Here is a 24,870-nt window from a genome sequence, read left to right as displayed (position 1 = left end):
TTGTTCCTCCTCTCCTCTCCTCTACAGGTTCTGGCTCGCAGACTGTCACCAGATTCCTGAGACGGTGAGTCTGGCGTCTCAGTTATACCGGGAGCTGATCTGCGTGCCGTACCTGGCCAAGTTTGTGGTGTTTGCCAAGATGAACGATGCCGTGGAGTCTCGGCTGCGCTGCTTCTGCATGACGGACGACAAGGTGGACAAGACCCTGGAGCAGCAGGAGAACTTTGAGGAGGTGGCCCGAAGCAAAGACATTGAGGTGGGGCTGTGCAGGGGAATATGGATGTGCAGACACTGTAGCTTAGTAGCTTGCTTTGATTGATGATTTGCTTATAAATAAAGAATAGAGGAATTAATCTGTCATGCATTATTGAAAAGCTGCACAGCATTAATATGATCATCTCTGGAAGATTTTTAAGTTGATTGTGATACTGAATCCTTGGTCGATGTACTTCCCTAGGTTCTAGAGGGAAAGCCTATCCATGTGGATTGCTATGGCAACCTGTCCCCTCTAACTAAGAGTGGGCAGCAGTTGGTTTTCAACTTCTACTCCTTCAAGGAAAACCGACTTCCTTTCAACGTGAAGGTACCCTATAATTTAGCCCTCCTCCCACTCTTTCCCTCTGCTAGCATTTACTCTGTATGCAACCTAAGTTGGACCTGTTGGTGAATGGGCATCACTGACCACAAGTTGCCCTGCTGGAGACAAAAAAACTGCTGATTGATTGATTGATTGATTGATTGATTGATTGATTGATTGATTAAATTATGTCCGAAATTCTCATCCTCTAAATGTGCTGACATGCATATCAACGGCAGTGCCCCTGCAATACTTCATGCATCACCATGAGACTAGGAAAATAACAGTGGCATGTTCCCGTACTGTGGAACCAAGCTGAACACAACTGGCTGGTATTATTCATGCAAATAAGCCTCCATGTGAAAATTACTATAAATTACTATAAAATTACTCTGTATGCCATTCTGTTGTTTGTGGTGGCCTTTTGTCAAAACATGCTGACTTCAATAAATTCCATATATTAAAAATATTCTGCCTGTCACATCGTTGCATGTATAATGACAGGCTCCTGTTTTGGGCACAGGGGAAATTGTCATATGACCATATTTCCCAGTCCTCTGCCATAACAGGCTGAGAATGATGGTGAAACAGTACAGAAAATTGTATACTTGAAACTTGTTCTCATGTTTGCTTCAGGATTTTTAGCCAATTTCCCTTTCAAATTTGGTTAATAGAAAATGTGATGAGAACCTGAATCATAATGCTAGTAAAGTTTCCTGCTTGTCCTGCCAGTGAGGTGAAATGCTTTTTGTGGTTTTCTTCAGATCAGAGACATGGGCCAAGAGCCGTGTGGCCGTCTCTCCTTCCTGAAAGAAGCGAAAACCACCAAAGGTCTTCCACAGACTGCCATATGCAATTTGAATATCACACTGCCAACCCACAAGAAGGTAGGTGCACCAAATTTGAATGTTTTTTTTTTTTTTTTTTTTTTTTCCTTTTAGGCCATATCACATCATCGTCATGTAAATGAAATTGACAGATATAAAGCGGTGCTGTCCTGACACAAAGAGGAGGCGTTGAACTTCATTTGGTTTAGAAATGCCTACCTGCTGCTCGTGTCTTTTATCGGTGTTTAGGCCTGTGCCAGTCATGAGACCCTACAACGTGCACATCCTGCCACACATGCATACCGTGCATTGTTCTATTGCCTGGCTCACCATTGGTCTATGAAAATTTTGTGAATAGTACACTTCTCGTTTGTTGCTTTGATGTGGTGTTGATTGATCACAAGAAACTCTGTAATTATGTTGCTGTTGCTTTTGTTATTTTGCTGGGCTTGTTTTTTTTTTTTCTTTCTTTTTTTTTTGACTGATTAATTGATTATTTATTAATGCCATAGCTTTTTTACGAAGCCTTTTGTTGTTTTTGCTGCTCCATTTTCATTCCCTGAATTTTATTTCCACCTCCCCGCCCACTATAACGTCCCTGCTCTCCATTGTGTCATCTCTCTCCTCTCCTGCAATGCATCTTGGGAAACCACAGGATATGGAATCTGATCCTGATGATGAGGTAAACAGATTCTTCATCATCACATGGAACTGCTTCTTCTCTGTCGTCCTTTCTGTTGGCTTTACTGCAGAGGCTGTAGAAAATATAGGTGTATTGTAAATGCATTTTCTGTGCACAGTAACTGAATGTGAGTAGAGGCTTCTGCCTGCACATTTTTCATACAGCTAAGTCATTGCTGAAAAGTGACCTCATCATATAATGCATGAGCGAAAGTGGCGATTTTTTTACCTGACAAAGATTTATTTATTGTTGTCCTCATCCAAGTCCAGTGGAGCCACACTTCGGCTTGTAATTCCATCCCTATCTCTTTTCCATACCTTGTTTAACAGGAAATCACCACGTCTCCATACTAATTATAGACTCATATGAAGTTGCATACAGGGCTACGGTATACTTTTGTCGGTTAAAGATGAACCCTTAATCATTTACCCACACCATCACTATTTTATTGCATTTAGTATTTCCCTTTTCACCCTTGTCCTTAACATGTCTACAACAGACAATACTAATTCTCTGTCAACTGCATGCTAAAACCCTTGTGGGAGTGTTTAGTCAGAAAGGAGATAAGGATGTTGTTTTCATCACTGAGTTCCACTATTATGTAGTGGAATTTCAAAAGGAGGTAACCGTGTTTGTTACCTTCCCTCTGCATTTATACACGACAGTTATGTTGTTGTTACTGCCAAAATTACCGCTCATTTTTATTATTTCTTCAGTGATGTACCATGTCAACAAATTTGTTGATCTGAAGAAAGTGTCTTTGTGGTAAAAAGACATATTTTCAACATGCCTAAGTTTAAGTGTTGTCTATGCCTACCATTTACTGAAGGAGGCTATAATGACAGAGTATATATTGCTTTCTTTAAAATTTTATTTTGATCAAATTGAGAAATGCACCATCCTACAAAGTTGACATGCGCTCTTCTCTTCAGTCAGAGCAAAGTATTATCCCTTAGTCTCCAGCGGTGACTCTACACTAAGTCTGCAGTGCCTCCCCTTTCAGTACTAACAGTGATTTGCTGCAACCAACCCTGGGCACAATAGTGTCCATATTAATACATTAACAAGAAAAATATAGACATTAATGTCTATATGTCTGATACATTAGAATCACATTTTACCACATTTTACATTTTTATGTTAAAGCATCTTTTGTTCTTTTTTGTTTGTTGCAGACTGAAAAGCCAGACCGACGTCATACCTTTGCCTCCTTAGCTTTGCGTAAGCGCTACAGCTATCTGACCGACCCAGCAGCGAGTGAGTTTCCCGTTTTTACTTCCATGAAATATTCAATTGATATTGACTTAATTATAATCAAGTGTAGTGTCAGATGGTCCCTTTATACTTCATACATGATATTTGTCCATACATCCATAGCATAGAAACAGAGATTCACCTGAAAAAAAAAAAAAAAAACATGATCATCAAACATTCATCCTTGCCACTTGACACATTATGATCCACAGTCATTCATCAGTTCACACATTTGCATGGTTTACTGCGTGTTATGCTTTGCCTACCCATCCCATTTTGCGAAAAGAAATCTCTTTCCTGTTTCAACTATTTTGTTATTTTACATTTATGTAAACACTGGCATTGCATTGCAAAGTCCATTTGTTCATTTATAATTTGGAAAAAGTTAATTCATGTTGAATAAAGTATTCTTTTGAGTCCTCATTCTTTTAGTGGCCATTGCACTCTTATTGGCTTTGTGATTGTGTGCAGCTGTGTATATACTATTGTGCTAATAGGTTGCACTTTACATTAATTTTGCCTCACCTGTATGTGAGACTTCTAAAGCAAGCAATTTTGTGCATTTTAGCATTTTTTTGCCATTGACAGTAATATTGAATTACATTTCCAAGCAATTACAATGTATGTGTTACGAATGCTTATTGTATTCAATATTGCAACTGTAAAAAGAAATTCTTCGAGTGTCTTAGGGACTGTGCATTTTTTTTATCCTCTAGCCTTGTCCAGTTGACTAAGTGTTTGAAAAAAATGTATGCCAGTAACATTGAGTTTATATAATTTAAAAATGTATAACCAATTTGGGAAGTGTTGATTTAACTATATTTGTAGAATTTTTAATTATATCTCAAATTGCCGGTCAAACTGGATAGGCATGGATGGCTGATAGTAACTTTTTTTGTAAAGTGCAACCTTATATTTTATTTTAATTTATGACCAAACAAGTAAAGTGATGTTTTGTTTTGTTTTTTTGTTTTTTTCTTTATTAGTGATCTACATTTGTGGGGTCATTTCTGGCATTGAAAATTAACCAAATGAAAGGATAAACAAAACTGTCAATCAAACATGTACAATAAAAGACACTATGGCAAAGAGGCAAACAGATTAAGCACATCAAAAGTCAATGGAATATTTTCTGTGATTTTTTGTTTATTATGTCATTTTTCTCCACCTGTCTACCTTATGTCATTTTTGTTGCTCCACAAGCTCTATTGTTTATTACCAGGTATTCTATTTTGTCATCAATCACTGATTTTAGACCAACACTTCATCTTCATGTCATCCTCATTTATACAGTAGCTTACATTTCATGAGTAAAAACTTATGTGTAGCTGTTGCTACTTCTATTGATACTGTTTCTGACAAATTTCTCTTTCTGGTTTTTATGTTTTATTTCAAATTATTTTTCTGTTCAATTTTCTGTTGAATTCCTTATTGCTTTTGGTTTAACTTATTAATGAAGAAACAACTGATCGAAGCTCGCCGAGAACACAGCCTTCTGGCTACCCTTACAAACCTGTCTTTTCAACGAGATCTTATCAGGCGTGGTCGGCTGTTCCTGTCGCCGTCCCTGGTCAAGCCAAGTCTGGGTTTGGCTCACTCTCCAGTTCATCATCCAACACACCCTCTGCCTCTCCACTGAAGTCTGTCTGGTCGATCACATCTGCCTCCCCCGTCAAGACCAACATCCCTGGATCCCCAGCGTCCTCTGTCAAGTCAGTTAGTGACATGGCCTCTCCCATCCGCTCGTACAGGACCATCTCTTCCCCTATAAAAACTGTTGTCCAGCAAGCCCAGTACCCATCCCAGGTCACCCCCTCTCTTCTGGCCTCACCAGGGAAAAGTGTTCCAGACTCTATTTCTGTGAAAGGACTGGCGGCATTGTCTGCTAGGACCTCCCCTATAACTGCCCCTGGAGGAGGAAGTGCTCTTCTTGAGCGATCATCCATAGCTATGACACCACCAACCTCTCCCAAGTCTTCCCTAAACATGTATAGCTCATCCCTGCCATACAAGTCTGTTATGGGGGGCTCAAGTGGCACAGCATCTTCCTCCTCTCCCATAAAAACAGTTCCTGGTCTCTCCTCTGTTCGGTCCTCTGCAGATCCCTCAGGCCCTGCAAGGAGCCTATTTTCCTCTCTGTCCTCACCACTTAAATCAAACACTTCTCTTAGTGCAGCAGCCCTAATCAATGGAACTGTGTCCCCTACCCAGTACTGTTCCTCATCCCCAACTTCTCTTCTCACCAGCAGTCTGCAAGAGAGAATACAAGCAACCACCAATGCAGCAACAACAAGTGTCAATGCAGCCTTTGATGAAGTTGAAAAAACGTTCAACTCTTGTTCTGCAGGTTATGGCACCTTGAAGTCCTTGTCCTCCTCTGCGTCTTCCTCTTATCAGTCCATTAGATCATCAGCCTCTAGTTCCCTTTATGCCTCTCTAAGATCCCCTCCAAACTCCACCACTGCTGTGACATCTAGCACAATGACTGTTCCAGTGTACTCTGTTATAAATGTGTTGCCAGAGCCCCAGTTTAAAAAGCTACCTGAGGTGTCCAAGTCAGCAGCTGCTCTTCTGTCCCCGCGAAAGACAGTACCTGCTGACATAAATTCACAGTCTTCCTTTGCCAGAACTCTTTCACCGGTCAAATCCCCTCTTTTCATGACCTCTGCTGCTCTCAAATCAGCCACCACATCACCACTGTCATCAAGCCAAGAGATCCTGAAGGATGTAGCAGAAATGAAGGAGGACTTGATACGAATGTCAGCTATCTTGCAAACGGACCCAAATACAACAGCCAATAAAGGATTCCATTCTGATTCTCCCAAAGAGGCCAAGATGGAGGATGAGGAGCCATATAGGATTGTGGAGAAAGTTAAACAAGATTTGGTGAAAGTGAGTGAGATCCTGACCAAAGATACTGTCAAAGATGGCAGAGCCACCCTCGCAAGGAGTTCCTTGGATGACATACAATACTCAAAAGTACCAGTTGAGCAACCACCAAGCAACTGGAGCTATCCACCCAGATATGAAACTGTTGTTCCCCAAATAAAATCAAAGACAATACCAGACAGAGATTTCAATCTATCTAAAGTGGTTGACTACCTAGCTAATGATGTTGGTAGCAACTCTTTCTCCAAATTGCATGATTCAAAGCATAAAGGAGATGAGGGAAAGAGGGAAGGAGAGGAGAAGCAGAAACGTGTCCTAAAACCTACCATAGCCGTTCAGGAGCACAAACTCAAAATGCCTCCAACAAACATGCGCTCCTCAGCTTCAGACAAGGAGATCAGTAAAATAGCAGATGCCCTTTTTGGAGCAGACACTGTTCTAGAATCCCCAGATGACATCTCGCATGAACAGGATAAAAGCCCCCTCTCAGACAGTGGTTTTGAAACCCGGAGTGAAAGAACACCCTCTGCCCCTCCAAGTGCAGAAGGTATGGGTCCCAAGGCTCTTTTTCAAGATATTCCCCCAATGATCACTGAAACTAGGACTGAGGTTGTCCATGTCATCAGGAGCTACGAGTCCCCAGAGGACAACAAACAACCTGCAACAGAGGATGCACATGCTGTCAGATATATTGATTCCGAACCCAAAGGGCATCTGAATCAAACTGCATCAACTCCAGACCAGAATAAATGCAATCCAATGAAAGTCAGCCCCGAGGAGGATCCAATGGGCAAAGGGATGAGGCTGAAGGAAGAGACACATATCACCACAACCACCAGGATGGTGTACCACAAACCCCCTGGCAAAGAGGCAGCATCGGAGAGGTGTGAGGAAACTATGTCTGTACATGATATCATGAAAGCTTTCCAGTCAGGTAGGGACCCTTCTAGAGAGTTGGCTGGGTTGTTCGAACACAAGTCTGGCAGCGAGGAAGCATCACAGAGAGTCCTTGAAGACATCAACTCCAAACCTAAGGTTGAAAGGATAATTGAGGTTCACATTGAAAAGGGCAATAAAGCAGAACCAACAGAAGTCATCATCAGAGAGACTAAAAACCACCCAGAGAAAGAACTGTACTATTACCCAGGAAACAGACAGGAAGAAGATGAGGCAGAGGAGTCACTTCCAGGGTATCTTGAGTCCTCAAGAGTGAACACACCCATTTCACAGGAGGAAGACAGTCGTCCTAATTCAGCCCAGCTTATGGCAGATGACTCATACAAAACTTTGAGGCTTCTTAGCCAGCAGTCTGTAGAGTACAATGAGGATGAGTCTTCAGAACTTAGGGGAGAATCTTATAATTTTGCAGAGAAAATGTTACTCTCTGAGAAACTTGACCAGTCTCATTCTGACACAGAGGAATATTTGAGAGATAGGTCTCGCTTCCACTCACCAGACAGAAGCAGTCACAGTGAGGGTAGACCGATTGGTCCAAGGACAGAGTATGTCTTCAGGTCATCTAGAAATGTGTTTGACAAATCTGGAAGAATGGCCAACGTTGATGACAACTTTGACAAACTAACACTTTTGCAGTATTCTTCTGAGCCTGGTAGTCCGAAACAGTCTGTTTGGATGCGTGTGTCAGATGACACACAAAGTAAGAACAGAGAACAACTTATCTATGAAGACAGAGTAGACAGGACGGTAAAAGAGGCAGAGGAAAAACTTAATGAGGTGTCTCAGTTCTTCCGTGATAAAACAGAAAAACTAAATGATGAGCTCTCATCTCCAGAGAAGAAATCTCGCAGGTCAGACTTCAGGGAAACACGATCAGGGCCCAGCTCCACACATAGCAGTCCTGAGAGGCCAGCCCATAGGAGTGGGGGTAGTGCAGAAGAATGGAGCAGAGAGAGGCTTAGAGACAGGTTTGGGTCTAATGATAGGAAGTGTGCTAGCTTACCCAGCAGCCCAGAGAGAAGAGTGCTGCTGCAGTATAATGATTCAGAGAAAAGAAAGCAGGGAGATGGAACATCACAAGGAAGCACAGGTGAATCTCCTAAACCTTTTCAAATGTCATCTTCTAAAGTTAGTGCAGTGAGACTAAAGTTTGAACAAGAGGCTCAAAAACAAGATAAGACTTCTCAGTGGGGCCAAAATTCAAATCCTCCAGTCAAGAAACTCCAGGAAAGTAAGCTACCTGTGTATCAGGTGTTTGCTGGTTCTAACATGCCTAAAACACCAGACAGTCCAGGAAACCAGAGAAGAGGCCTTGATAATGAGTCTAAAAAGTTGTCCTCACCCAAACATGACACCAGTGGAAAAGAACAGGTAGAGAAAAAGTTATTCAAAGCATGGGAGAGCCAAGGAAATGGGAACTATAAAGCCCAGTCACAAAAGCTATCACATTCCCTACTGCATGATACAATGAAAGATGGCAATAACAGTGATTCACACAAGCAGGAAACCACCAAAAAAATAATCTACACAGAATTGGTTGTTCGAGAAAGCCCAAATAGCAATGGCAGTCTAAAAAAAAACTCGGAATCACAAATTCCTGTTAGAATGCCATCTAATTTCTCAGAGAATCGCCAGTCCACCTCAATAAAATTAGATACTTCTGTTGAATCGTGTGATAGAGCAGGGTCTCATATACCCACTTTAACTAGAAATCGGTTACGCAGTAGCTCTGAAGCCAACAAGTCTACATGTGGGTCATCAGTAGGAAAATCCATAGATTCATTAGATGGTAGCCAGTCAAATGTAGTGTGTAACGGTGTTGATAATGACTCGGTAGAGTATTTGGATAAAGTAACCCCTGTTGTTGTCACGGAGGGTTTCAAAGATATTAAGCCCTTACCAGTTTATGTTAGCATCCAAGTAGGAAAGCAGTATGAGAAGGAAACAGCCACAGGGCAGCTGGGAACATACAAAAAGATTGTGAGCCATGAGAGTAGGACGGTACATGAGACTAGGGGTGCATTTTACACTGTCAAACAAAAGCAGCCTCCATCTCCTCAAGGTAGTCCAGAAGATGACACGCTAGAGCAGGTGACTTTTATGGACAGTTCTGGGAAGAGTCCTGTTACCCCTGAGACCCCTAGCTCAGAGGAAGTGAGCCTGAACTCAAGAACACCAGACTCTGTGATAGGCTTCATGCCTGGCATGCCAAGCCCCATCCCAGAGGAGTCTGAGGAAGAAGAAGGGAAGACCTTCATCTACAAGGAGCCACCAAAGGAAAAAACAAAGCCATCCTCCTCTGAGAATCCCAGTAAAAAACAGGATTCAGGGAAACAAAAGTCAAAAGAGAAAAGAGTAGCTTATATTGAGTTTCCTCCTCCTCCTCCTTTAGAGACAGAGCACTCTGACCCTGAGAAGAGGGGATCATGTGGTTCCTCTGAGGCAGAGACAGAGATGATGGAGGTAAACCTCCAGGAGGAACATGATAGGCACCTCCTAGCTGAGCCAATCATCAGGGTCCAGCCTCCATCTCCTATTCCCCCTGGAGCTGATGACAGTGACTCCAGTGACGATGAGTCTGTATTCCATCCCATCCCTATCAAAAAGTACACCTTCAAGATGAAAGAGGAGGGAGAGAAACGCATGAAACACAAAAGATCTGAGAAAAACGGAAACCATAAGGACTCTGGGATTAATGGTGTCATAAAAGGGGAGGAGGCGGACTTTGAACAAAATGGCAATGACCAGTCAATCACTGACTGCTCTATAGCAACCACTGCTGAGTTCTCCCATGACACTGATGCAACTGAGATAGACTCTTTAGATGGATATGACCTTCAAGATGAGGATGATGGGTTAAGTGAAGACCCTAAAACATCTAGTCTGTCCAATGATGGAAAAACAACCGACCGCTCGTTTAGTCAGTCCAAGCTTGAGGTGATAGAGGAGGAAAAATGTGAGGAGGGGGGTGACAATGGAAAAACAAAAACCAGCACATCTGCAGTGAAAAACTGTGGAGATGAAAAAGATTATACTCTTGAGGGAAGACACCCAGATAGACAGGGCTTTGGAGAGAACTGTTTTGGATACCAATTTGAAGAGGAACTGAATCCAACTTTTAAAACTGTTGCCACCAAAGGCCTGGACTTTGGAAGCAACTCTTTGGTTGACAACTGGTCAACCAAAGGAAGTGACAGTGAGGGAGTTTTTGACTCCAAAATGAAAGAGGAAGACCCTAAGCCCTTTGGTTTATCAGTGGAGGACAAGTCACAGGCCACAACACCTGACACAACCCCTGCTCGAACACCAACTGATGAGAGCACACCGACTAGTGAGCCTAATCCCTTCCCCTTCCATGAGGGGAAGATGTTTGAGATGACCCGCAGTGGTGCTATTGACATGAGCAAGCGGGACTTTGTTGAAGAGAGGCTTCAGTTTTTCCAGATTGGTGAGCATTCCTCTGACCCTAAAACAGGGGAAAAGGGGAGAGGGGGCAAGATCCTGGGGATAGTTTCCTCTCAGTCAAAAACAGGGGAGAGGGCTACAGTAGATGGGAAGGTTATAGACACTACCACAGACAGCAGCACCACACCAACAACACCAGCAGCAACAGCAACAAAATGCAACCCTGCACAGCCTGGCAATGGCCCTGGCTATACCGGTACTGATGCCCCCACCTGTGAAGCCATAGCTGAGACTGCCTCCTCATGCACGATCACAGCCTCTAAGGTTGATCCCAAATTACGCACTCCTATTAAGATGGGCATAGCAGCCTCCATAACTGTGAAAAAAGACTCAGGGGATCTCACAGATGGCAAAGTTGAGATGTCAGAGGGTCAGATAGTGCCAGAGTACATCAGTATAGAAGGTCAGTGTGTAGAAAGCCAGTCGAGCCGACATACTGAGTCCAAATTACCAGACAGGAGAGATTACCCTACTGAAAACTGCAACAACAACAATAACCTGGAGTCCTCCAGCATTCAGGCCAACTACATTCAGTGTGGCAGTGTAGTGTTTAATTTACAGTCCTCCTCTGAACCCACACTTCAGAAAGCCAGCAGGATAGAAGCATTATGCTGTAGAGATTCAGAGGAGAGAGTGGAAGAGTGCAGTGGCAATCAAATAGTTGAGCAAAAGAGTGAAACATTTAAAGAAAGTGAAGTGAAGCAGCCAAAGTCCAGGCTTCCAGTGAAAGCATCAGGATGGTCATTTCACACCCAGGGAACAGCCATAGGCAAACAGAAGCCCAAACAAGCAGTAACAGCTGAGGTCAGGAAAAGAACAGAGCCAGCCATAGCCAAAGTGGAGCCCAGGTCTAGAATACCAATCAAGGATGTTAAAAAGAGCAGCTCTGCTGCTACAAGTAGCTCCCTCATTTCAGTTCAGGTCTCCTCCCAGCCAAGGAGGGCATTGGACACAGAGAGAGTAGCCATACAGTTGCCCTCAAGGTTGCCACTGAAAGACAGGCATCAGGTCAGCAGTGTGACAGGTGAGACAGTATGTAGACAGGACAGACAGGAGAGCCCTAGTGAAGTTTGTAAGCGCACCATCGAGTACTTTAAAGACATTAGCGGAGAGACGCTAAAGTTGGTGGACCGGCTATCAGACGAGGAGAAAAAGACGCAGACAGAGCAGTCGGAGGAAGACAGCACCTCCCGGAGCACCTCTCTGTCGGACGCCTCCCAGCCTTCCCAGCCTTCCCAGCCCTCCCAGCCCTCCCGCTCATCCAGGTCTGGTAGAGGTTCGAGGGCTGAGGCCGGGGCCGCGTCCGTAAGGGCAAAGGCGGCGGCGACGGACAGGGCCTCCGGCAGTGAGAGGAGCAGGAGGAGTAGGCGGACTGGTGGGAAGGAGGGCAGTCAGGGACTCACGGGGTCTCGAACGCCCCCCGTCGCGGAGATCAAGCCTAGTTTGTAAAACTTTCACACTATGTTTAAAATACATCTATATATTTCTATATTTCACTTTTAGTTGCATGACATCGTTGTGATCATTTAATGGATGGATTGACTGGAATGCCTGTGGCGTGTTTACATATTATTCTCTTTAGAATAGTAGCTGTCATATAAATTTCATTTTTGTCATTGATGTACTGTGTACTGTACTGTCTTTGTTGCCAGATTCTCTTTCTTCTGTTCCTCTCTTTCAACCCTTTTCAATCCCTGTGTAGTAGTATAAGCATGCCAGTAGTAGTGACTGGTCCACTGGCACAGCCAGTCCTTTGTCTGACGACTTCCCGAACTATCTGTCTGTCTGTCTGTCTGTGCGGGTTGGCTACTGATAAACAGAGTTATTGCAGTAGTCTGTTCTTACAATATATATTATTAGTTGTGTCACTTGAACTAATAAGTGTTAGCCTAGAGTACACAAAAAGCTGTCCGCATGTTTACATAGTAGTCTAACATAGAACTCTCCACCTTAGACTTGTAGAATTACATGAGTCTGTTGTTGAGAGTCATGTTATGCTTTGTTTTATGTGATTCTGCCTGCCTAGAGGATACAGACCCACAAACATTCACAGAGCACCACTTACCATATTAACTTACATTAGCTGGTCATAATGTGTCTAGTGCTATTCGTCCTTTTCTTGCCACGCTGTGGAAATAATAAATCTTGGTCACAAACATTAAAACATATGGGCATGAAATTTTGAAAATCAACAATTCTATGCACCTGTATTTCAAATACAACATTTTTTAAAAATATTTGGTTGTAAATAAGTCATATTTGGTTGTAAATATCATGCTTGCACACAAATATGGTATTGTTGTGATATTGTTGATGTAAAAACGCAAGTGGCCAGAAAAGGAAAATTACATGTATAAGTTTATTTCTCTCTTATATCAGTGTGTTGTGGTAAAGAATGTGAACTGTGTTGATGAACCATTGTCCTTTGCTTCCTCAGGTCCCCAGAGTCCCTGTGAGCGAACAGACTTGCGCATGGCCATCGTTGCTGATCACCTGGGACTCAGCTGGACAGGTAAAATGTTGCTTGAATCAGTCAAACACCCACGCCCCACCCCACCAGCAGCTCATTCACTTAAACATTTTTCACATCTTTGTCTCAACTCATTACTGCAGGCATCCAGTGCCATCTACAGGCTAAAAGAATGTTTTGCATAGCTTTGCATCAATGCTGTTGTCATGTTGTCCAAAATAAGGAAAGAAAAGGAAAGACCAATGATCATGTAGTGAGAAAACAATATTATTACTGCATTCTGTTTTTAAGAAAGGTTTAGAAATTTGAAGGAGGTGTTAAGGTCACAGCAAGTCGCTTTTTTAAAGAATTTACATTCACGTTAGTGCAGTGATATGTTTTATCTGAGTTGCCATTTGTATCATCACAGAGTTGGCTCGGGAGTTGAACTTCACTGTGGATGAGATCAACCACATCAGACTAGAGAACCCCAACTCTCTGACAGCACAGAGCTTCATGCTGCTAAAGAAATGGGTCAGCCGGGAAGGGAAAAACGCCACAAGTAAGGCTGTCTCTATTTCTGAAAATGTTTCTCCTTCCCATCATCTTTCTTTTTGCTCCATTCCACTACCTTTTTTTCTCTGTCTTTCTCTCTGGCTCTTACAATTTTCAGTCGCTCTGCTCTTGCTTTAAGGCTAAAAAGTTCATCACCATGAGAGGCCTCCATTTCAAGTTCTCAGAAATGAAGTTCTTTTTCAGTACGCTCTGTTTGAAGTCTATCTGGGTCAGAGAACCTCCCCCGTCTATCTGTCTTCCTGTCTATCTTGCCTCTCTCTGTGTGTCTGCTTCTCTCTCCCTCTCACCCTTCATCTTTTCAGACTGATTGACATTGAGAATACCTAAATTCAACTCATGATGTGACAAAGTAGCTAGAATCCTGTTGCAGCTTGATTAAGATTCAGTGCTGCTAGTTGCTTTTGGCTGAGTATGAGGGAGGGGGCACCTATCGTTAATTTTTAAGCTTCAGAAATCCTCGAGTACCACTCAAGACAAGATGGTCAGTTGCAGAGAACAGTCTTGTGGTCTAGATTGCAACATCCAAGAGCAAAAAAAAAAAAAAAAGTTTTCTTCCATCTTTTACCACATTATCTGAAAAAATATCTTTACTCCAACATGTTTGGTTTTTATTGTACTAACATTATTTTGACTAGGAACCTTATCTTATCTTTGGTCAGCTGGCTCACCTTTGTTTCCTTTCTTCTCGTCCACAGCGGATGCCTTAACTGCAGTGCTGACCAAAGTCAATCGGATGGATATTGTGACTTTACTGGAGGGCCCGATATTTGACTATGGTAACATTTCAGGCACGAGAAGTTTTGCCGATGATAACGCTGTTTTCCGGGATCAGGCTGATGGTAAAGTTTAGCTCTATCTAGCTGACCTCTTACCTCTCCCTGCTACCTTGTTGTTTTGTGCCTCATCGGCTAACAGGCCATTTTCCCATGCATGGATTCCAAAGAATCATTGATTTATTATCAGATTTGGACTGATCCTTGTTTGGGTAGCTGCCTGCAAGTATTCCCAAAAAACATTCCCTTGCTGTTTTACCTTGGTACCATGCAACTGTGGTATCCTATATCAAATTATATTATTTTACCTCAGTACTCAGTACTGGTTTTCAAAATTGGTTATACCCGTTTCCTGAATAGCACTCATCTTGAGTGTGGATGTGTTAACATGCACTAGATAAAAACTAAAATTTCTCAATTCAGGAAAATGATCCCCATCCACTTCTTACATCGATTGGATTTGGCCTGGGTTTAATTGACTTTGACACTTATGAATAAAATGTTCAGTGTTCAAATCAACTATTTGTCAGGGTCAACAATCTTCTATAAATCACAGTACAGTGTTGCACCCAGTTGTCACAAGTGAATAATCTCCACTGGTAGAATCCCATTCTAACCAAGTGCATGCTGTAACACATTGCTTTACTTGTTCTCAAATGGCCTTTGATTTAAGTAGAACTTACTGTTTAGTGAACCTTTGATTTTCTACTCATGCATGACTAGGATGATTACCCTGCAGTGTCTGCTCTACCCTGTTGAATTAGTTTAGATCTCTTAGTTCTCTTAGTCTTCCTCCAGTTCCTCTGAGCCTTCCTTGGATAGATGAGAGAGCCTCTCCCTCTTCGAAACCAGACTGCCTCCTCCTCCTATTCCTCTTCCTCCCTCCCATCACATCCTCCCAGCAGTATCCATACCTGCTGATAACAGCCGATAACTACTCTTAACATATTAAGAGTCGTGTGCTGCTGGTGTCTTTACACGTGCCATCTCCTTACCCAATCCACCATGTGCCTCCCTCTCCTCCTCCTCCTCCTCCGCACATCCCTCAAAACCATGTCTAAGTAAGTCATCTCAGACATCTTTTATGTTGGCCATTATTTTACATGTCTGTCATTTCTTTTCCCCTTTTTTTCTCCTCTCACTTCTATTGTCTTTTCGCTCCTCTTTATTTGTGCAAATTATTCCTCCTCCTTCGCCATAGTTTGCGTAATCATCCCCCTGACTCCCAAAAGCTCTGAAGCCGCCTTGATCCTACAGACACCCACCCCCCATTCTCCAGTCCCGACTCCAACACCCCCACCCTCTCCCCTCACCCCTCCAGCACCACAGCACCGCTTTTCCCTGCGTCGCTCCTTCAGTTATGAGTCCTCTATTTTGCTCATGGACTTGGCACCCCCACCACAATTTGAGCCGCATCCATTCAGTCTCAGTTCATTTCCACCCGAATGCCACTGCCTCACTCCTCAGTCTCCCCCTGCTGACCCCCGTCAGTCCACTTGCTTCCCTTTTTCACCCCACCCTGTCTCCCCAATCCCGCTCATCACCTCACCCTTACCCTCCTCGCCTGCTCCTAACTCTCCCCCTCCATCACCCCTTCCTTCCTCAGCCTCCGTACTCTCTTCTCCCACCTTTGTCCCAACCGCCACTCCCACCTCTCTGCCCTCCTCTCCCATCCCTAACGCATCTGAACCCATTACTACACATGTTTCATCTATTCCTTCCTCATCCCCACTTGGGCCATCGCCCTCTGTCACCACATCTGTAAGCCACGATTCTCCAGGGACCCAGCTGACCAATCCCATCCGTCCTGTCTCCCCTTTGTCCTTGACTGGTCTCCCCCTGGTCTCCCCCTCTGGATCATGCTGTCCCAGCCCCGGTCCTTGTTCCCCTCCTCTGCGCTCTCTGTCTCCCTGTCCCGTCTGCCAGTGTACCTGCATGTCCTTTATCCCTCCTCCTCCGCCTCATCCCCGTGACCGTATTGACCCCTCCGCCATGGAAATATTCATCTAGTATGTCCTACTTCTTCTTGCTCCTTCTCCTTCCCCTCTTCCCTCTCCCCTCTCATTTCCTCTCATCTCTTGTATCTCTTGTGAGCACGTAACTGAGCACCCACACAAATATTAATCATTTACATCCATCTCACTGCAGCTAACGTTATTAATATGGCCTTACCAATGTCTTACTTCACACACAGACAAAAACACTGCAAGTGATTTAATACTTTTAACAGAATTAAAAACCAAATAACCAACTTGCCAGTTCTACAACTGCAAAATGTCACATGATGTATGTAAACACTTTCAAATTTAAATTTTGTTTCCATTATGTTTTTTTAAAATATGACTTTTAAACAATACAATGTACACTGTATTTTTGTCTGTATTGCCATTATGGTGATAATTCATGGTGACATTTGTATCATTGCTGACATATCACCATCTCAACCAGTGGTTGCTTAGATACATGCTTTACACTACAGTCTCTGTACCATTGTCCACGTGACACAGTGCATGTGTAAGGACGTGTTTTGTGTGTGCGTGTGTGTTATTCTTCTTCTGTCATGTGCTTTGGCGTGTGCTTGTGTCTACATTTGTCATCCTGTCACCAACAGATTATCAGAGCATTCTAGCGGAGCTGCAGTCCCCCGCTGCACTGCACTCTGATCCCCACTTCCTGGAGCCTGAACTCCCCGTCACTCCCAATCCCACCCTTGCCCTGCATCACCATCACCATTACCCAGACCCAACCACCCCCTTGCTGGCCGACCCCCAACCTCAGCACTTGCCTTGGAGCCCGGAGATAGAGCCTGCTAACGGAGAGGCAGAAAGCCCCCCTAGGAGCCCCCCCAGACCTTGCGAGCTTGCCCTGTCCGTCCCAGCCTTTGAACTCCCCAGTGTTCCCCCCTCAGTCAGAAAGCCCCACATTGCTCTTAACGACGAGCTGCTTCTGAGCGAGGAAGAGGACAGGTCCAGTCAAGAAATGGAGCTCAACCTCAAGCCCAAGGCACACTCCCCGGAGAAGTGTGAATTAGACAAGGACATGGCTTATTCCACATCTTCTCTGTCAGCGTCATCAATAAGTCCGACATCACCTGAGATAGCACAAAACGGACAGGAAGAACAGCAGATAAGTGCACCCAGTGGAGCACTGGAGGATGTGGAGATGAACAGAGGTGAAAAGGAAGTGCCTGAAAAGATAGAGGAGGTTGTAGGGTCGGTTTCAGCAGAATTGGTGAAGGGAAATGAAGCAGTGGAAGGGGAAGAGCAGGAATGCATTAAAAGGGTAGAAGGAATGGACGATGCAGTTAAAAGAAATTGTGAGATGATGGCAAATGACAGACCTCACTTATCAGAAGAAAATGTTTTGGTAGAAAAGAGGGGTGAGTCTGCAGAGGAGGGGAGATACATGATAACTGAGCAACATATTCTTGTACAAGGTGATGATATGGGGATAACCTGTGGGGTTCAGGGGGTGAGAGAGGTGCAGAATCTGACAGAAGAGGAACATAATCGGATAGGTATGGGAGTCCAGGGGGAAGAAAATAGCACCGCAGTAGGAGTAGAGACTGCCTGCAAGTTTATGGAGGAGAGGGCAGAATGTATTGATGAAACAGCTGAGATACAGCAATGGGAAAGTAATAAAGTTGATGAGGGGAGTGGGGAAAGAGTCTGCCAGGATGAGATAACAGAGGATGAGGATGGGGAACTGCAGTTCAAGGGTGAAGGAGTGTCTAATGGGAGTGTTGGAATTGTTGAGGGGACATCAGAGGATGGTGAGGCAGCCGAGGACCAGGCTGTAGCCGACCTCTCCCCTCAGGCCTGGGTTGTTGCACTTGGGGAACGTCAGCCCAGTGATTCTGGATCCAATGAGGAAGAGGAAGATGGAGACAAGTCAGAGGCGGAGGAGGCGTTAAGGTCTCTTTCGGAGGAGGTGACGAAAGAAGAAGGCTCAGAGGCGGAGGGGGAGGAGGAGGGCGAGGAGATGACCAAGTCCAGGGTTCAGGAGAATCTCGATCAGGTCGAACAGGCAGAAAAAGACATGTGTTTACCTTTAGGTTGGCACAGTGAGTCATCCAGCGTCAACGTGGAACCACCCACACCCGGCCGCAGTGTCAGCTCGGACTTACTCGACAGACGGGAAAACAGGTGTGCTGCTTTTCAGAAAGTTTGCCTCTTATTCTTGTGAAAAATTTTGCATTAAATTCATCCCTTAGAAAAGGTAACTGCATTCATCAAATACCGGCTTCAAATATGATTCCTTTAAAAAAAAGTTATATCACCAACCTGAATTGAGATCCACTACTATCGAATAGCACCCTGTCAAAGTATCTTTGTATTTTACTTATCTGGGAGCATTTTGCCTTTATCAGCACTTTACTTTAGCATACAGTCTCAGTTATCTTGTCTCTTACTCGACAGCCAAGAAAACTCTAGTGACTCCATCACTTCCTCGTCCAGAGGCGAATCAGGGAGGTCCCGGCACAATGGCGACTCACAGCACTCACCTCAGGACAGCTCGCCAGAGTCATCCAACAGCAGGAAGGAAGAGGGAACACTAGTGTCTGAGAGGAAAGTCCAGGTAATGACACAAATAATTAGTGTGGAATAAAAACATCCTAATCTGTAGTTATGGCAGAGTTGAATATAATAAAATTCTATGTTTCTTCTCACTGTCAGCTAATGTAGTGTCGAATGGAAGTAGATTTCACCGTTATTCTGTTCTTACAGGAACACACATGGTGGATTCAATACACCCTACCCATTGCAGCAGTTCTACTAATGCAGCATGAACTCCAATATTTTATGATGTTTTATTTCAGGTTTTTCTTTCTTGGTGCAGCCATGGAACTGAAGCGCAACAGTCTCCTTAGGTGCTCTCTTCCCAAGAAATACCACTGGGACAAATAATCTCACTACTAACAAATTCTCTCACCCGTACATGTACCTGATTCCTATCCAGCTCCTTTCATTTGTTTGTATAATGACCTTGTAATGTCCATCTGCAGCAGCGAGTTAGTGTAGAGGCTGGTTCAGAGGAGGAACAGACTGTAACCACCAAAATCTTCAGACGCCGGCTCATCCTAAAGGTACCCTGCAGACCCGTAGTCAAGGCTGAGCTGGGCCTCGGTTTGGTTCTTGGTTTGGTTTGGTTTAGAGTGATCCAAGCAAGGAAACATGTGTGACTCTGGTGTGCATTTCAGTGGTCTTGCTTGATATACCAGGAGTGCTGCTCTCTTTACGTGTGTGGAGATATGCGTGTGTGTATGTGCTCACACACACATATCTGTATGTGTGTATTTATAGATATATTTGTGTGTTATTGTGCAAGCCCTCACAGTATGCTACTTAGATCAGCCAACTGAAGACTAACCTAACATTCAACCTCTTTCTGGTGTGGATAATCTTTCTCTTAAGGTTGCTTTTCAATTTGGTGTTGGTGAAGGAGACAGGTGTTTTTTTTGTTTGTTTTTCTTTGCTTGTGTTTTTTTCTTTTTTTCTTTTTCTTCTTTTTTCCTATCATCATGCTAATCATAAACACTTAACAGGGAGAGCAGGCGAAGAATGTCCCAGGTGAATCTGTGACAGAAGAACACTTTATCGACGGGGATGGTAACCTCATCAGTAGAAAAGTAATGTATAACTTTCTCTTCCTCTCCCACTCAGCTCTGATATTTTAATTTAAACAAAACCTATCACAGGGAGAGTAATGTTTCTATGTCTGTCAAATCCTGTCCTCCTGTCCGTGTCCTTCTGCACCTCCGGCAGGTAATCAGGAAGGTCATCCGGCGTGTGTCGTCTACCACGCCAGAGGACCAGGAAAGGGACAGGGACATGTGGCACCGAGGAGACCCCTGGTCCAGTTCCATCCTGCAGGAGGAGGAACCAGAGGTTGGCAACAGCAAGGAGCCGTTATAGGCATCTAGGCGATGTTCCTGGACTGGAAGACAATTCTAGATGTGATCCTTGGGACACCACTGTCCCCATGTTATTGGGAATCAGTAGTTAAAAGATCAGGATCAGTGTTTGTGTGAGATGCCCATCTCATCAAATTTCAATTCTGTATGCAGAGAACGTGATGATAATTTAGGGACAAAACCACAAAACTGTAAACTACAGCACAAAGTGAGAAAGGTGGCTGAACCTTTTTACCACCTTTACATTCCCGAAGAGAAAAAGAAATTTAGGTCCAAAGAGTAAGCAGTTTAGTTGCAGTATGTTACATCACATGATTTCTGGGTGCTTAAGTATTCAAAATTCAAACAGTAGCTACCTTTCATTACTATGTGTGGCCACCAGTGTGCAAAACTGCCTGGTGCAAGGTGCAGCCTTACGTCAATTATCAGCATCTGGAAAAAGGGATCAGCTCGGTTTGATCCTGAGTAGCTCAAGGGTTATAGGTGATTTTTTTTTTTTTTTTAATTTTATTTCCAACGCATTTCTGTCTTCCTAGTAATAATGTGTGTTCAGGTTTTGGATAACTGTTCTCACTCTCCCTGTTTTGAACCTCAGAATGGCATGTTGTGTTTTGACGGTGTTGTTGGTGTCACCATTGTGTTTGCCTAACAAAGAGGATGCTGACTATGCCCCTCTTGACTGTGTGGTCTTGATGTTTTTTTTTCCTAGTACAATGCTGATTCTAGCTTGAACTTGTAAATAACCTATTAGTTTATTTTCATGACTAATCAGCGCCGTAACTCTGCGGTGAAAATATAACCTCTTTTTCCTCTGCACAACTTTGTATAATAAGATTTTTTTTTCCACTTTCAGGATCTGGTTGGTGTGTGGTTTGGGCCATAGATATCTATCTAACAATCAAGCTAATGCTAACATTTGCTGTGTTCTGCTTGGTTCAGATTGCTGGTTTCAGGTTGTTGCTCCTTAGGTGTGTGGAGTGTTGTTTTCTTCCCGTGTCTCTCAGCTTGCTGTTTCACATTTCTGTGTTGGGTTACAACTTGGCTGACCCCCCCTCCTCACAAGATAAGATTGCCAAGTCTCAATTGCACCCTTGTGTTTGTGTGTTTGTGTTTTCTAGCAAGGAGAGGGAACTAAGAACAGCAGAAGAAAGGAGGAAAGGAGGTCAGGGGATAAGAAGCTCCATTCGTAGGGATGGTTGTGCTCTGCCAGGTAGCTTACGATTCTTCTCTCAGCATTTTTCCCCTGTATTTTTTGTTCTCCACGTGCATGTATGAATATGCCGCCTATGTTGAGTGCATTTTGCCTCCACATTTTCCCTTCCATCCTTGTCTTCCTTATTTTGCTGTACTCTATCCCATATGACTAGATTCTGCGCTAATCCACTGCTTCACTCTACTCTACTAAAATCTATTACATTCTACTGTCCACTGCTCTATTCATTTCATCTGTATTGCACCCATTTCTTCTCCATGCTGCTGCGTTCATTCAGATCCTAAAGTCAGCACCGTTTAGTTTGATGTTATACTCCCCTCTTTGCACTCTCGCCTCTGTACTCTCTCTACTACCACGCCTTCATCTTTCCTACCCTTGCCTTCCATGCACTTTACCCCGCCCCGTTTAGCTGTTTGTCTCACTGCAGCACAGGCTCAGTTAGAGAGGCTGACTGAGCTCTGGCAGTGTTTCTGCCTTTGCCCACTCCCTGTGCACTGAGCATGTGGGTGTATGTGTTTGTGCATGCTTGGCATACTTGTGTGTGTGTGTGTGTGTGTGTGTGTGTGTGTGTGTGTGTGTGTGTGTGTGTGTAACACAAATACAAAGGGAGCTGGGACGATGGGCAGAACACACCTCAGCATTATGTTGCCCCACTGATACCCTCTGTGTCTGTCTTTGTCCACAAAATCCCCAACTCAGGACAGCATTGTCGTATCCAAAAAGACTTTGTGATCCCATTGGCCAGACTGCTAATCCCCACTGCTGTTCGTCCGTATGTTATGTGTGCGGTGAATCACTCCATCTCAACAGAAGTGACTAAGAATATTATGGCACTCCTGCGAAATCTGGTTGGAGAAATGGGTTTCTATGGTAACAAGGTTCACCATAACAACCGGCAGACCATCAGGTCTTGTCATGGTCCCATCACTGTGTCATACAAAAGAATGAAAGATTACTTGCCCTTTACAAAGTGTCATTAGGCACTGAAAAATATATTTGAACTGGCTGCTATGAGACTTCTGAGTGATGTGATCTTTTGGGAAAGGTGCTGAATTTATTTTTATTTCTCTCCTAAAATAATCCTGCCAGTTTCAGTCTAAAAACTTGTCAACAGTTAAATTAAATGTACTGACGTATGTGACTTATTTGTGTCTCCCAGATATACAGGAACCATCTTCCATGTTTCCTGGGAATAAGCGCTACAGAGGACTGGAAAGCTCAAGTGTGAAGTCTTCAGCCAAGAGTGCAGTCTGCAACTATCTGCTTCAAACGCATGGTTTTCAAGTGAGAGGACTTGACCAGTCTGACTTTAGCATGAGCATGAAAAACTCACTCCCTGTCAATCAAAGGACCAGGGAGGTTCTCACTTCCTGACTGTGGACCTGTGGACGATGATTCTGCTTCCTGTTTTGTGTGACCCAATACGTGCCATTGGTCCACTGGTGTCGTGAGTGTTTGAGGAGCATCGTTTCTTGTGACAACGAAAGAGACTCCATCACAGACAACCACACAGGTGCAACTGTGACCAAAGACGGCACAAAAGCTCAATTCAAGTGGTGGGAGAAAAAACGAAGTAAACAAAATACCACAAAAAAAAAAAAAAATCTATTGGAACACTTCTGATCCAACTTCAACACTCGCCTTATAGTTTTTTCTTGGACCCATTGTTGTCAGGATGTAAATTGTTTTGTTTTGTTTGTTTTTTTTCTTCTTCCTTTTTAAAACTTAAACTAACACAAAGGCTTTTTTCTGTACATAAATTTACAATGTGTAAAATTCTTTAAAATGATAAGTTACTGGTTGAGAATGCACTGAGAAGACTGAACTTTTCAGGTGCTTTCAGATTTATTGAAACGGTTCCACTTTTAAAAAGATTTGAGTGTAACTTCACATGTTCTTGTATAATTAATTATTATAGCAGGTATAATGTTTGTATATGAAAAAAAAAGCTGGTTCGATTTTAACAGAGGAAATTTCCAGAAAATATTCTGCAAATTTCAGTAATTCCCAAAGTGGGAATGGATCTAATCCTGCAAAAGCAGCCTTTCAGAGTACTCATATTTTCATGCATGCTGTTCACATTATTTTAAGTACAATTTTTACAAGTTTGCAAACACTGTATTCAAATGAAAAAATAAAACCCTTTATCTGTGTACACATATAGCCCTAACATTTGTCACCAATTTTATATTTTAAAAAGGATACCATTAAAGCATTTATCGTGTTGGGGATGAGGAAACAGTATGAAAAAAAGTTCTATAGCTTCTTGAGGGTTTAATGTCTCGTCTGTCTGTGTAAAACCGAAGGGCAGCTTCTGCTACGAGAAAGAAATTATCTGAATGTAAATGCTAGTAGGCTGGCTCGCTGTACAATTCTAACTGTATTGTGTGTATTGGCTATAAGGTGTAGGAGTCTCTGTACACTGTTAGACTGTTTGTAATCATTTTAGCAGTGTGTCAATTTGGTTTTCTAAAGGCTGCTGTGGTATTAATGGAAAACTGGGACATTTCATTTTGGGTTTTTTGGTGAAGTATTTCCTTAATTTAAAACCTACTCACATTAAGGACACATAAAGACATTATTTGATTGTAGCTCTAAATAGCATATTGTATGACAAAAACACTGGATGGTCAAAACAATTATTTAAGCATTAAATAAATTGTGTTTAACTCTGAAACTGTGTGATCTTTTTAGGCTTGAGAATCTGTATATGCGGTGTCGAATAGAATTGTTTTCCATTGCTCATTGGCAAAAATTACTTTACATTAGGAATTCTCTTTGTATTGGTTTTCATTAGATGCCCATGTAGTTCAAGTGTGGTGTTCTACTGGTGTGATGGCTCAGTGTGCTGATGTTTATGCTGTGGACATGAAAACTATGTAAAGGACTTCATTTTTTAGGCAAAGGAAGTCAGGTAGGGTGTTGTATCACATCCCCTTATCCTATTATGTCAATCAGGGGGTAGAGGATCCTTTGATATGGTTGAACTATCAATTTTGTCAATTTTGTTTGATATGTGTTTTCACCTGAGCAGACTTTTCGATGTACAATTCTTACTAACAGAGTGAAGCCATTGAAATGTAACTATTCTAGCACTTTGGTTATTCAAGGTCTTCTTTTAGAGGCTATAGCAGCAATGATGCCACCACAAATGTTTCAGACGTCTTTAAAAAATCAAACTAAAAAAACAAAATAAAAATGCATTGATTTCGCAAGCAGTTGTTTCTGTTCTTTTTTTGTGTCAGTCAATAATCTTTGGGCAGTGGGGTAGTGATGCACTGAGCAGCGAAACCG

General features: G+C 43.1%; 2 protein-coding genes across 2 annotated transcripts in view; both read left to right on the top strand.

The window, feature by feature from the left end:
* Positions 1–14,526, top strand: part of ank3a (ankyrin 3a) — a 126,121-nt gene extending 111,595 nt beyond the window's left edge. The window contains exons 34-41 of the mRNA XM_030070316.1: positions 28–256; positions 458–583; positions 1,342–1,464; positions 2,060–2,086; positions 3,262–3,343; positions 13,089–13,163; positions 13,531–13,662; positions 14,372–14,526. Coding sequence (XP_029926176.1) covers positions 28–256; positions 458–583; positions 1,342–1,464; positions 2,060–2,086; positions 3,262–3,343; positions 13,089–13,163; positions 13,531–13,662; positions 14,372–14,526 — 949 coding nt within the window. The remainder of the gene's footprint in view (positions 1–27; positions 257–457; positions 584–1,341; positions 1,465–2,059; positions 2,087–3,261; positions 3,344–13,088; positions 13,164–13,530; positions 13,663–14,371) is intronic.
* A 2,204-nt stretch (positions 14,527–16,730) lies between these two features.
* On the top strand, positions 16,731–24,791 carry LOC115372918 (neurofilament medium polypeptide-like). The gene is made up of 8 exons (XM_030071082.1): positions 16,731–16,735; positions 16,957–18,594; positions 18,868–19,027; positions 19,455–19,535; positions 19,995–20,078; positions 20,215–20,337; positions 21,482–21,573; positions 22,736–24,791. The coding sequence occupies exons 1-7, from the start codon at positions 16,731–16,733 to the stop codon at positions 21,551–21,553; spliced, it is 2,163 nt and encodes a 720-aa protein (XP_029926942.1). The 3' UTR covers positions 21,554–21,573; positions 22,736–24,791.
* The last annotated feature ends 79 nt before the right edge of the window (positions 24,792–24,870 follow it).

Source organism: Myripristis murdjan, chromosome 15 (genome assembly GCF_902150065.1).
Source record: "Myripristis murdjan chromosome 15, fMyrMur1.1, whole genome shotgun sequence".
Taxonomy (NCBI): Eukaryota; Metazoa; Chordata; class Actinopteri; order Holocentriformes; family Holocentridae; genus Myripristis; species Myripristis murdjan.
This window is presented reverse-complemented; position numbering and strand designations above follow the sequence as displayed.